Genomic DNA, 13,075 nt, shown 5'->3' with positions numbered 1-13,075 from the left:
CACCAGCATTTACTATCCTCTACTTTTTTGGTCTTTGTTGTTATCCTCTCACTTCTTATCAGCTGGACACTTCACTCTCTGCTTTAGTCCTCTGTGGCCTGTCACTGTCTCTGGGCCCAGGGTTCCCCAGGTCTTGACACATTGATGGCCAACCATGTCTCCACCCAGGTTGACAGGAGTCTATTGAACATGGTCAGACTGAGCTTACAGTTTCATTGTTGTTTTTCCCTCACTTCCTCTTATCATTGATCAACGTGGTCACCAGTCAGACCGCACACCTACTTATGTATTCCTCTTGTGTCTTAGTCTTGGAAGGAGGTTTGCCCTGAGGGGACCTGACCACTTGCCTTGATATCTCCTGGGTGAGCAGCTTTGTTCTTGTAGTATTCAGTCAGACAGAACAGGCTAATTTTTAAGTTGACAAATGATGTTATAAGTATACAAATGGCCCTTGGCACATAAAAAGTTCCCCACCCCTGCTATAAGGAGCTCTGGTAGCGTAGTGATTATGAATCGGGTTGCCAAACTCAAGGTCAGCAGTTTGAAACTACCAGCGGTTCCACGGGAGAAAGATGAGGCGGTCTGCTCCCGTAAAGATTTACAGCCTCGGAAACCCTGTGTAGGGTCTCTATGAGTCGGAACTGACTCCACGGCACATAATAACAACCCCTGCTATACAGATTCATTATGAATAGGAACCAACTCAACAGCACCTAACAACAGGCTCTGTTTTAGGTCTTATGGTGGGCCTACTGTCCAAGTCTGTTAGAGTGGAAGCAGCTGTAGGCAGTATGTAAAGGAATGAGCGAGGCTATGTCCCAGTAGCAGTTGCACAGACAGGCAGCGGGGCAGATTTGCCCACGATCATAGTTGGCCAACCCCTGCTGTAGACCAATGTGTCTCAACTCATGTGCCAGTGGTCAGTCCCAAGTACATACCAAATTCAGCCCCTTTTTGAGTTTTTAGAACACTTATTCGTGTGTCCTGTTTCTCTACACTTCTTGCCATCTGTCTTGTCACTTGATGGATTGTCTAAACTGCCCATAGCAAATCTGCCACAGCACAAGCTGCTTTTCCAAACCCCTCGTTCTTCATGTGCAAAAGGACCATGGGACGCAGTGTGGTGCACACAGTTTCTGCCCTTACAACGGAGCTGACCAGCAACAGAACCGAGACAGCCTAGTGCAGGCATTGTAGGGTCAGACCAGACTCTGCCGGCAGGTAATTTGTACCCTGTGGTTGCTCAGCAACAGAGCTAAGCCAGGTGACATTCTTTTCCATCAGAGGGTCTTAGCATGAGAAGGCCCAGCCTACAGTGAATTTGACTCTTGAAGGAACTCTTAAAGGAACATGACATTTTAAAAACAAGGATGCAGAATTGTTTCTTAATACATAGTATTTCACCAGCCAGTCAGGTGCTTGGTTCCAGGACCATATATGTGCTTCCCTGGAGTTAAGAAGTGACCTTTTTGGGGGGATGGCTGCTCTCACTAATACAGGTAAGGATAACTGCCTTTTTAATTCCGTACTCATCACAGTTCTATGCTTGTCAGAGCAGGGTTTTCAATGGCTGATTGTCTTCAGAAGTAGGTGGCCAGGCCTTTCTTCTGAGATGCTTCTAGGTGGACTAGACCCTCCAGACTTGAAGTTAGCAGCTGCACATATTGTTTGTACGACCCAGTGACTCTGTGCGCTTTGAAAAGGCCCTTGTGAATTTGGAAGCATTTCCTCATGTACATTATCATCTAAGGATCCCTGGCAGCTTGTGGATTACAAGCGGGGCTACTAACCGCAAGCTTAGCAGTTTGAATCTGTCAGTTGATCCATGGGAGGAAGATGAGGCTTTCTGCACCCATAAAAGTGTATAGCCTCGGTAACCCTATGCAGGGTTGCTATGAGTCGGAACCAACTCGGCACACAACCACCAACATCATCTTATCATCTGATCCCTACAATATCTGCAGGAAGTAGGTGGTGCTCCTGTGTTAAGTTTGAGGAAGCCGATTTTTATGACCCATGAAACCTAAAATAAAATAATCATTGTTGTTAGGTGCCATTGAGTCAGTTCCTACTCATAGTGACCCTGGATCAGGTTTCTGAGGCTGCAGATCTCTACAGGAGCAGAGATCCTCATCTTTTTCCTGTGGAGCAGCTGGTGGATTCAAACCACTGACTCTGTGGTTAGCAGCCCAATGTGTAACCCACTACACTACCTGGAGTGTGGACTCTAGAAATGTGGGCCCCGAATCAGGTACACCCACTAAGTCTCAGTGCCTTAGTCTCTACTGCTGCTGCTTCTCAGCTGCCTGAGGGGTTGGTGGGGACCAGAGGTTCAGCCCAGAGTCACCACTGTCCCCTCACCGCTATCCTGTCCAGCATGTTTGCTGTCTGACAGGACAGAGGGCCCACTGCCCCAGAGGAGGGGTCACATGAGTGGGTGAGGGGAGGGGCCAGCAAGGCCCAGAGGTAGGGGCAGGCATGGGGTCTGGGCTCAGCTGAGGAGTTGGACCACAGGGGCCAGCATGAGGGCATCCAGGTGGGTGACCACCTTCTGGGGCAGAGCTGACTTTCAGAATCAGACTGATTGCTACTGCTTTGGAAACCCACTGCTTTCTGGTCAATACCGACTTGTAGCAACTCTCTATGACAGAGTACAACTTCAAAGCGTTTCCAACACTATAAATCTTTATGGGAACAGACAGCTTCATCTTTCTCCCATGGAGAAAAGATGGTGGATTTGAACTGCTGACAGTTAGCAGTGCAGTGCTTAACACACGACACCACCAGGGTTCCTTCTCCTTTGGAAAAAAGGGTAAAAATGAACACTAACCTTGCTCTAGGTTCAGCTGCTTGAGTCTCTGAAGCCCTCTGCTTTGGGGAATCATCTCCTGGTTTGCATTTAATTTTTAGAAGAAAAGAACTGTTTTTCTTTTTAAAATGTCATGAGACTCCAGGATCTTCCAAGACCATAAAAAAGAAATCCCAAAGTCTAGAATGCCTGAACCTTAAGGGGTTGCCGAGTTAGTGTGGGCCCAGAGCAGTGGTCTGCTCTCATTCCCGACCTCCCAAGAGCTCTCCTGGGCTCTAGCCCCTCCAGAGGAGCTGCTGGCTTCGCCCTTGCCCCGGTCTCTTTGTTATATTGCTTCTAAGAAGTAGATCATTTTTAAAGCTAGGCTTTGTTTTAAACCCTTGTGAATTTTTTGTTACATTGAACCTTTCCACAGCTAACTTCTCAAATCTTTGTTTACCTAGATGAGGAGAAGAAGCGGCCTGGTATTTTCCATGCATTGAAAATGGGTGAGTGCTTTAGAAAATCTTTGTGGGTATTTAAGAATAAGGTGCCACATTCTTCCTGCCTAATATTTGCAGCCCTTTCAAGGCTACCAGAAGGATTTGAGAAAGAAGCTGGCATTTTATTGTTCCCTAAATCTACAGTTTCCCCCAGAGGCTCAGATGTTGGCAGCTGGTGCTTCTGGGGCTCAGCATGTAGATCCCAGACCTTCCTTCATGACCCTTTCCAGCAAAACTCATGGGCTTTACCCTGATGTTTCCCTATACCCAAAATGCCTCACTCCCTACCCACCCACCGCTTTAATCTCTGAGTAATAAGGGACTATTTAGCCTGAAATTTCCTTCCCACAAGAAGAGCCCCACCTCCAGGAAGCCTTCCAGGATTCCCACCCAAACTCATGGCCCTTCATCTGTCATCTTCCCCTGTCCTCGTTGGACACCGACAGCACTTCCGCCTTTTGGTAAAGCTATTTGGGTACTGGAGTCCCTAAGTGGTGCAAACAGTTAAGCGCTTGACTGCTAGCTAAGAGGTTGGCAGTTCAAACCTACCCAGAAATACTGTGGAAGATAAGCCTGGTGATCGGCTTACAAAAAGTCACAGCCTTGAAACCCCTGTGGAGCAGTTCTCTGTACACATGGGGTGGGTGGCCATGAGTCTCTGTCCCTCATAGACTGGGGGATTCAAGAGTATGAATTATTTCTGAGCCATCTCTCCAGCCCCCATGATGCCCAGCAGGCCGGCACAGAGGTAGACCCAGGAAACATTTGCTACACGAACCAAAGGACTAAAGTCTGTAGTACAGGCCTGTGAGTCACCAGGGCTCCTGCTTGTGTTTGCAGGAAACTTCCAGCTGGTCAAGGAGATTGCCGATGAAGACCCCAACCATGTGAACATGGTTAATGGTGACGGGGCGACCCCTCTGATGCTAGCCGCTGTCATGGGTCAGCTGCCTCTGGTGCAGCTGCTGGTGGAGAGGCATGCCGATGTGGACAAGCAGGATAGCGTGCACGGCTGGACCGCCCTCATGCAAGCTACCTATCACGGGTGAGTGCTTCCGCGGGAGGCAGCAGGGGTGCTGTGGTCTGAGACTGGCCCATCCCAGGGGCTCTGTGGGGTTCCTGGTCCTGAGATGTTACAGATTAACCAGGCTGTGAAGTTGTGGAGGCATGCATACAAGATTGAAGCTGTGCAGGCTCATTGTGCCCTGCCTCCCTGCTCTTCAGTGTGTTTCTTGTTGCCTTGCCACAGGTTTGACCTTTGGCCACTAAAAGCCCTAGGGGCATCTTAATGCACGCAGGTGAGTGTCTATAGGTTTACGTCAGTTGAATAGCGATCGGCTCATTTGGAGTTTTCACACTAAGATAAAATGGCCTCCTTAAGCTGCCCCTATGCAAAATGCCCAACAGAATGCAGAAATCATCGGATAATCTCTTTGATGTCCCATGCGAGTTAAGTTTTGCTAAAGGTAATACAGAAATGGCTACAATCATACATTGACAGAGAACTTCCAGAGGTTCAAGCCGGATTCAGAAGAGGCCGTGGAATGAGGGATAGCATTGCTGATGTCCGATGAATCTTGGCTGAAAGCAGAGAATATCAGAAAGATGTTTACCTGTGCTTTATTGACTATGCAAAGGCTTTTGATTGTGTGGATCATGACAAGCTATGGACAAGTATGAGTATGAGTATTCCAGAACACTTTATTGTGCTCATGAGGAATCTGTACCTGGACCAAGAGGCAGTTGTTCGAACAGAGCATGGAAACACTGAATGTTTTAAAATTAAGAAAGGTGTGCGACAAGGTTGTATTCTTTCACCATATTTATTCAACCTGTATGCTGAGCAAATAATCTGAGAAGCTGGGTTCTATGAAGAAAAATGTGACATCTGGATTGGAGGAAGACTCATTAACAACCTGTGATATGCAGATGATACAACCTTGCTTGCTGAAAGTGAAGAGGACTTAAAACATTTACTGATGAAGATCAAAGAGCACAATCTTCGGTATGGATTACATCCCAATGTCAAGAAAACAAAAATCCTCACTTCCCAATAAACCACATTCTTATCAATGGAGAAAAGATTCAAGTTGTCAAGGACTTAATTCTTCTTGGATCAGCTATCAACACTCAGGGAAGCAGCAGTCAAGAGATCAAAGAGCGTATTGCATTAGGCAAATCTGCTGCACAGGAACTTTTTGAAGTGTTGAAGAGCAAAGATGTCAGCTTGAGGACTAAGGTGTGCCTGAACCAAGCCATGGTGTTTTCAATAACCTCATATGCATGTGCAAGCTGGACAGTGAATAAGGAAGACTGTAGAAGAATTGATGTCTTTGAGTTATGGTGTTGGAGGAGAATATTGAAAGTGCCATGGGCTGTCAAAAGAACCAATAGATCCGTTTTGGAAGAAGTGCAGCCAGAGTGCTCCTTAGAGGCCAAGATGGCCAAACTTTGTCTATTATACTTCGGACATATTGTCAGGAGGGACCAGTCGCTGAAGAAGGATATCATGTTTGGTAAGGTGGAGGGTCAGTGAAACAGAGGAAGACTCAAGCATGGCAACAGTAGTGAGGTTGGCCCAGGATCGGGCAGTGTTTTGTTCTGCTGTGCATAAGGTTGCTATGGGTCTGTACCAACTTGATGGTACCTGACAACAACAACAAAAATGCGAAAGGAACAGATACCATCGGCCAGTCATGCCGTTTGCTTCTGGGAGACTTGATGATGAGGCTCATAGTGACCCTGTCCATGTGAATAGGCTCTTGTATCTATCATTCAGCTGTGACAAGAAATTTGGAAGAGAGCTACTACGTCAACCAATTGGAAGAGATCCATATTTATGCCCATTCCAAACAGAGGTGACCCAATTGAAGGCGGAAATCGTTGAACAGTATTGTTAATAGCACATGCAAGTCAAATTGTCCTGAAGATAATTCAAATGCAGCAGCAACAGTACATTGGCAGGTAACTACCAGAAGTTCAAGGTGGATTCAGACAAGGGAACTAGGGATACCATTGCTGATGGATCGCCACTGAAAACTGACTACCAGAAAGATGTTTTCTTATGATTTATTGACTATACAAAGGCATTTGACTGTGTGACTCTTAACAAACTATGGATAACATTATGAAGAATGGGTATTCCAGAACATTTAATTGTGCTCATGAGGAACATGTACATAGATCATAACGTAGTCATTCACATAGAACAAGGAGATACTAAATGGTTTAAAATATATCATGGTTGTATTCTTTCACCATACTTTTATTCAGTCTGTATGCTGAACAAATAATCCTATAAACTGGATTATATGAGGAAGAACATGCCATCAGGATTGAAGGAAGGCTCATTAACAACCTGCAATGTACAAATGATACCATTTTGGATGCTGAGAGGACTTAAAATACTTACTAATGAAGATCAAAGGCTATAGCCTTCAGTATGGATTGCACCTCAATATTAAGAAAACAAAAATCCTCACAATTGGACCAATAAATAACAACATGATAAATAGAGAAAAGATTGAAGTTGTCAAAGACTTCATTTTGCTTGGATCCACAATCAGCACTCATGGAAGCAGCAATCAAGAAATTACACGATGCATTAGGCAAATCTGCCACACAAGACTTCTTTAAAGTGTTCAAGAATAAAGATGACAGTTTGATAACTAAGGTGTGTCTGACCCAAGCCATGGTATTTTCAGTAGCTTCAGATGTAGATGAAAGTTAGAAAATGAATAAAGAAGACTGTAGATTTGATGCATTTGAGTTATGGTGTTGGAGATGAAAATGCCATGGACTGTAAGAACAAGAGAATCTATGTTGAAAGAAGTACAACCAGAAGGCTCCTTAGAAGCCAGTAGGGCAAGACTTCATCTGTCATACTTCAGACATGTTATTAGAAGCAGCCAGTCCTTAGAGAAGAACATCATACTTGGTAAAGTGGAGGGTCAGTGAAAAAGAGGACGACCTCCAATGACATGGATTGGCACAGTGGCAGCTACAGTGGGTTCAAATGTAACAATAATTGTGTGGATGGCTCAGGACCAGGCAGTGTTTCATTCTGTTGTGCATAAGGTTGTTATGAGTTCAAACTGACTCATTGGCACCAAATAACAACAACAACTGGCATCTGCCTGGTGCTTTGAGATCCTTTCTCGCCTGATCATCCCAGCACTCCTGGAGGCATGTTTGGGGTGGGGCTTAAGGAGTGTAGAAATCTACACCCAGTCTCTCAGCTGCTAAGCAATTTGGCTTCAAATTCAGAAATGTCTTTCTTTGCTGTTCTTAGTCTCCATGCTGCTGTAACAGAAATACCCAAGTGGGTGGCTTTAATGAACAGAAATGTTTTGTCTCACTGTTATGCAGGCTAACAGTCCAAATTAGAATTGCAGGCGCACTGGTTCCCTCTGTGAATCTCCCTCCTAGTGATTGGCTTCTGCCAGCGAGTCTAGATGTTCCTAATCCTTACGTGGCGTCTGCCTTCTCCCTGTGTGTCTTTGTTTCTCTTCTGGTCTTTTTATAACTCAGAAGTGATTAGGTGGAGGGTCTGCCCTGCACAGGTATGACCTCAGTAACATAGCAAAAGAAAAGCCCGATTTCCAAAAGGGACCACATCCATAGGTACAAAGGCTGGGAATTCAGCACGCTCTCTTGGGAAAACAGTTCTGTTTCTAGTTGGCTGTGTCACGTCCCTGCATCTCCTGGAAGCAGTTGTTTTTCTCATTTGGTGAATTTCAGACTTCTAGCATCATGGGCTTTCAAGGCCTTCACAGTGGGGTCCTCAGTGGGGGGTGGGGGAGCTACGTGTGGTTGTCAAGGCCCTGTGTGTTTTGGGCAGAGCCTTTGGTTTTCATTATACTCATGGAAGGAATATTTAAGCTTTGGTGTAAGTCTGACCTGCTGGAGTGGTAGGAAATGATGGAGCATTTGGAGGGTTAGCAATTTTCCATGCCCTTCTCAAATGCTCGGAGGCTAAGAGCCGTAGTTAACACTGCCAGTCTTGTTGCCCTGGAGCAAGGCCACACTTTTGCTCAAGGTAGGTGTAAAGCTGGGTTTTCCTTTCTTCCATAGGAATAAAGAAATCGTCAAATATCTGCTAAACCAAGGAGCTGATGTCGCCCTTCGAGCAAAGAACGGATACACGGCCTTTGACCTCGTGATGCTGCTGAATGATCCCGGTGGGTTATTTAGAGAACAGTGTTGTGCTTCTACCCAGCCTTTCTCAGCCTGCTACTCAAGAGCCCTCTCACCTCTGCTAGCCATGCTTGAAGCACTTGCTGGTTCAGGGGAGAAAGCATTTCAAGTCCTAAGTGCTCACCACCTGATTCCCCTCCTCTGGGCACTCCTGGGCTTAGACTGCTATCACTGAGGCTTGTTTCGACACCAACCTTCCAGGTATCTCCAAGGAGGCTGACCAGGTGTGTGTCTGGCCTTGCTGTGTGCGCGAATCCACTGGAGCGATAGCTCTGCACTGTAGCCTGGAGTTGAGTGACTTGGGAGACACTCAGCAGAGCTGTTCACCAGCAGATGCAGAGTTGGAGCAATGATGCCCTTGGCCTAGCTCTGCAGGTGGAGGCTAAAGGGACAAGGTCATCATCAGCCCTGCCATACTTACCCCCTGATGCTCTGCTTTGACCCTTCTCTACTGGAACAGGGTCTCTCTGCTCTGTTGTCTCTGCTACACCCCTGGAGATGGAGCCCAAAGGAAGGAGATGCTGGGAGGCCCTCTGGCCCACAGCTTTGAAGCCTGTGCCGGGATCCTAACCTGCTAGCTATCAGGGGTGGACTTTAACCTCCACAGTCCCAAGGGAGGTTACTCCTGCTGCTCCATTGCAACTCATAGCTAAGGGGGTGACAGGCACCCTTACCTGCTGCAGGCCCTTTACACGTCTCAGGTACACACTTGCTTCCCTTTGGTCCTCTCGAGATTTCTGAGGTGAAGAGGAGCAGTCGAGTCCAGAGGAAGTGCCTTGACCAAGGATATTAGCTAGGGAGTTGGGGTCCTCTACCCCAAGTCCAGTGACCTTGCTTAGCCTAATTGAACTCCCTTCTCATGTGCCAAGAATTGACATTGTTCAGACCCATAACCTCTCAGTGACCCTGGGTGGGATGATGCACACACGTGTTTTTTTTGGTGAACTCCTCTCTTTCAGTGTGGTTCTTCTCTCTGCCTCTTCTCCCGAGCTCTACCTCCAGCTTCCTACTCCCTTTCCCAATAAAACACTCTACCCCTAGTGGATATTTGTTTCCCTAGTGAATTTTTAAATGAATTTTGTGTGGCGCTGTAGGATAAGGGCAGCGGTTCAAACCGCCAACTGCAGCTGCTTCTCGGAAACCCTAAACAGGGTCACTGTGAGTCAGAACTGATTTGACAGCACTTTAAACAACAGCAAATTATTTAAAGAAACCAAATGGACTGCCATCAAGTCCCTTTTGTGGGGTTCCTGAGGCTGTAGGTGTTTATGGGAGCAGCAAGCCTCATCTGTTTCTCCCATGGAGCTGCTGGTGGGTTTGAACTGCTGACTTTACAGTTTAGCAGTCCAGTGGCTATTCTACATGCTTATTATTGAACAGTTGGAAGGGAAACAAAACAATTGTTTCAAGAAAAACACTCTCAAGTAGACATTTTGGAGTTATGTCTGGCTCAGTCTTTTTTTGAGGTTTGTTTTTTAATGTAGTAAAATTGATAACTCAGACTATCTAACCTTTCTTAAGCACTTACCGCAGCCCACACACTCCTAAGTAGGAATTCCTTGGGACCCTCAGATACCTCTATGTGCTGGGGACCCTGCTGGCCCTGTTCTGCAGAGGCACAGAGAGACTGTGTCGTTTACCTCTGTTAAACACACTGCCCTATCTTGCTGCTGGAGAGAGCTTCTGGTCTTCATTCTGGATAGACAGGCTGGTTCCTGCACAGCCACTTTGTGAAGATCAGATGCAGAGCTGGTTTCCATCGTTTTATTTTGGAAGGAGCACAGGCCCTGGAGCTCCAGGACTGAATTCTAAGGTGGACAGGCATTGTCCTGGGACGCATGTCCATGGCCCAACAGTCATATTTGCAGGTAAAACACTGCCTTTTGTGTCCATAGACACCGAACTTGTTCGACTGCTGGCATCTGTCTGCATGCAGGTGAATAAAGACAAAGGCCGGCCCAGCCACCCCTCGCCCCCACTCCACTCAAAGGCCAGGCAGCCCTGGAGCCTCCCAGTCTTGTCGGATGACAAGGGTGGATTGAAGGTTTGCCTTTTCTTGTCTTTAAGGGATGGGGGTGGGGGTGCTCTGAGAGCCAGGGCTGGGCAGATGGGGGCGGCTGGAGTGTATCTGCCCCTTCCTGTTAAACTCCCTTCTAGCTCTCCTTTTGTAGAGCTCCTCCCAGGGGCCTGTTGCTGCTAGCCTTGGCTCTGTATATAGGAAGATCTGCTGATTACACTGCTCCAGGATCCCCTCCAGTCCTCGCCCCCATCAGCTGCTGCCTAGAAAACCCCAAACAGTGCTAGTTGGTTATTTCCAACTGCCAGCTAAGTGTTTGCTGTGCTTTTCTGGTCTGGAATCAGTTACCCTTTTTCCTGAAAACAAAACACAGACCTTTTCTCCTGAGCACCCCCACCCCACCCCATTACATATAGCTTACCCACAGTCTTCCCTTGCCTGCACAAGTGGAATTCCTGATGTGCCCATTTTCCACTCCAGGATTCCTCCTTCTAGTGTTATGGGTGTACCCCTTCATCCCATCCTCACTGCTGCCCCTGTGACCTCCCTGACCTTTGAGATGTCATGGGGTCACGGGGGCCCGACCGCCCTCACATTATCTCTGGGATGCTGGAAGGTGGTGACACGGTGATAGACATTAAGGCATGTGGGGGATATCCAACAGATAGATGAAGGTCAGCAAATAGGTTCTACTGCCACTTCCAGTCCACTGGAAATGGCCATCTGGCCAAGAAACATTTAGAGGCTAACTGTGGCTTATTGGGAGAGGGTTCTGTGATTGATGAGTAATGCCTGCCGTGGGCACAGGCAGGGAGGGGAAGCGTGTGTGCAGTGCATCCCCCTCAGCTGTTATTGTAACAGGAGCTCTGCTCACCTTCCCTTGGCAGTCCTGGTGGAATCGCATGTCTAATCGATTCCGGAAGCTGAAGTTAATGCAGACGCTGCCCCGTGGACTATCCAGCAACCAGCCTTTGCCTTTTTTGGATGAGCCTGAGCCAGCACTGGACTCCACCATGAGAGCAGCCCCCCAGGACAAGGCCAACCACTCTGGGCTCCCTGATGTGGCTCCCATCACCAAAGACAATGGTAAGGAAGGCAGCATATGGGGGAATTTCCAAAATGGTCTGAACTCCCCATTCTTTGGACTTTGTCTTCCTTCCTGAACACTTGGCATAGGGGCAGTGTGGCTGGCCAGACAAAGAAGAGTCTTAAGCAGGGATAGATGGGCGTGCACTGTCCGGCTTCCTGTGACATGCCCTGCCGAGGGTACTAGGCCAATGCCTCTCTCTGGCCTTTCTTAGGAGGGAAAAATCATCTATCAAATGAAATTGGTCTTTTGTCGTTAAACGGGTCTTAAAATAGCATACGTTATCTTAGGTGGAGAAGTGAGCTCCCCATTGCTGGAGGTAGTCAACAGACTGGATGACTTTTGCTAGAGCTCTGAAGGATTTCCCACGTAACCAGGAAGTTGGTTCAGTTAAATCCCTCCCACAGCTGGTCAGCAACTCTTCGCCCACACGGCGCCTTTGCCACCACACTTGGAGACAGAGTATTGAACTAGGTGCCCCACTGTCTGACTCAGCTCAGCAGTGGTTCATGGAAAAGCTGAAAACGTGCTCAGAGATATTTTTTAAATGCCTTCCTTCTAGTAAAATATTGAATACCAATTATTAATGAATATTTAATCAAACTCAAGGGAGTGTGTTTTCCAGAATGAAGGCCAGCCTGGCCACTTATTCTCAGACCATGGACAGGTGGGGAGGTCATTTCAGGAAAGTTCCATTTGTCTCTCAGGTCCTGGGAGCACAAGAGGAGACAAGGAAGACACATTATTGACGACCATGGTGAGTTCAGGGTCCCTAGTGTTCTCTAGCCAATCATTAGATGATTGATTTACAAGGAGGCATATGGGCCTTTTGGCTGTCTGTGGTGGTCACAACTGGGGGTGATGATCCAAACGTGTAATAGTGGGTAGAGCTTGAACAGCAACAAATCGGAACAGACACTGACCCTAAGCAACAAGTAAAGCTCTACTGATGCTTAGAGGCTAATGTACGTCCTGCTCATGTTCTCAGGGCTGGTATCACAGGACCGAGATTGAAGGGAAAGGAATTACTGGGTGACACTCACCTCTTTTGGTCATGGAGAGTCAGGGAGAAGCATCCAAGAGAGGCTGTGTGTCTAGGCTGAGAGACGCCTCAAATTCCTAACCTGTATGCTTGAGATGTATTTCGATTAGCTTCAGTTATAAATAATAGAAGCACCCAAAGAGCAGTGGCATAAATAAGAAAGAAACTTTTCTTCCAAGTGAATGAAGGTCAGGACTGGTACGTGCTCTGTAGAGTGTGGGACCATGGTTCCTTCTATCTTGTGGGCCCACCACGATTGGCTTCCATTACCAGGGTTGCCTCATGACCCAAGATGACTGCTGGAGCTCTGGCCATCACTGCCTCATTTCAGTCAGCAGGAAAGAGAAGGGGAAAAGAGGCAACCAGAGACACATGCCACCTCTCTTTCAATGATGTTCCCTGGAGACTGCCACATGCTTTCATCTCATGGGCCAGGACTTAG

At 47.2% G+C, this 13,075-nt stretch overlaps 1 protein-coding gene across 1 annotated transcript in view; it reads left to right on the top strand.

Annotated features, from left to right (window-relative positions):
- ANKS6 (ankyrin repeat and sterile alpha motif domain containing 6) overlaps positions 1-13,075 on the top strand; it is a 68,970-nt gene that overhangs the window by 12,004 nt on the left and 43,891 nt on the right. Inside the window, exons 3-8 of the mRNA XM_006863192.1 lie at positions 3,253-3,297; positions 4,132-4,336; positions 8,365-8,471; positions 10,383-10,531; positions 11,392-11,590; positions 12,299-12,348. Coding sequence (XP_006863254.1) covers positions 3,253-3,297; positions 4,132-4,336; positions 8,365-8,471; positions 10,383-10,531; positions 11,392-11,590; positions 12,299-12,348 — 755 coding nt within the window. The remainder of the gene's footprint in view (positions 1-3,252; positions 3,298-4,131; positions 4,337-8,364; positions 8,472-10,382; positions 10,532-11,391; positions 11,591-12,298; positions 12,349-13,075) is intronic.

The sequence above is a fragment of the Chrysochloris asiatica genome, unplaced genomic scaffold (assembly GCF_000296735.1).
Source record: "Chrysochloris asiatica unplaced genomic scaffold, ChrAsi1.0 scaffold00053, whole genome shotgun sequence".
Classification (NCBI taxonomy): domain Eukaryota; kingdom Metazoa; phylum Chordata; class Mammalia; order Afrosoricida; family Chrysochloridae; genus Chrysochloris; species Chrysochloris asiatica.
Note: the sequence above shows the minus strand (reverse complement) of the source record. Positions and strands in the feature narration are given on the sequence as shown.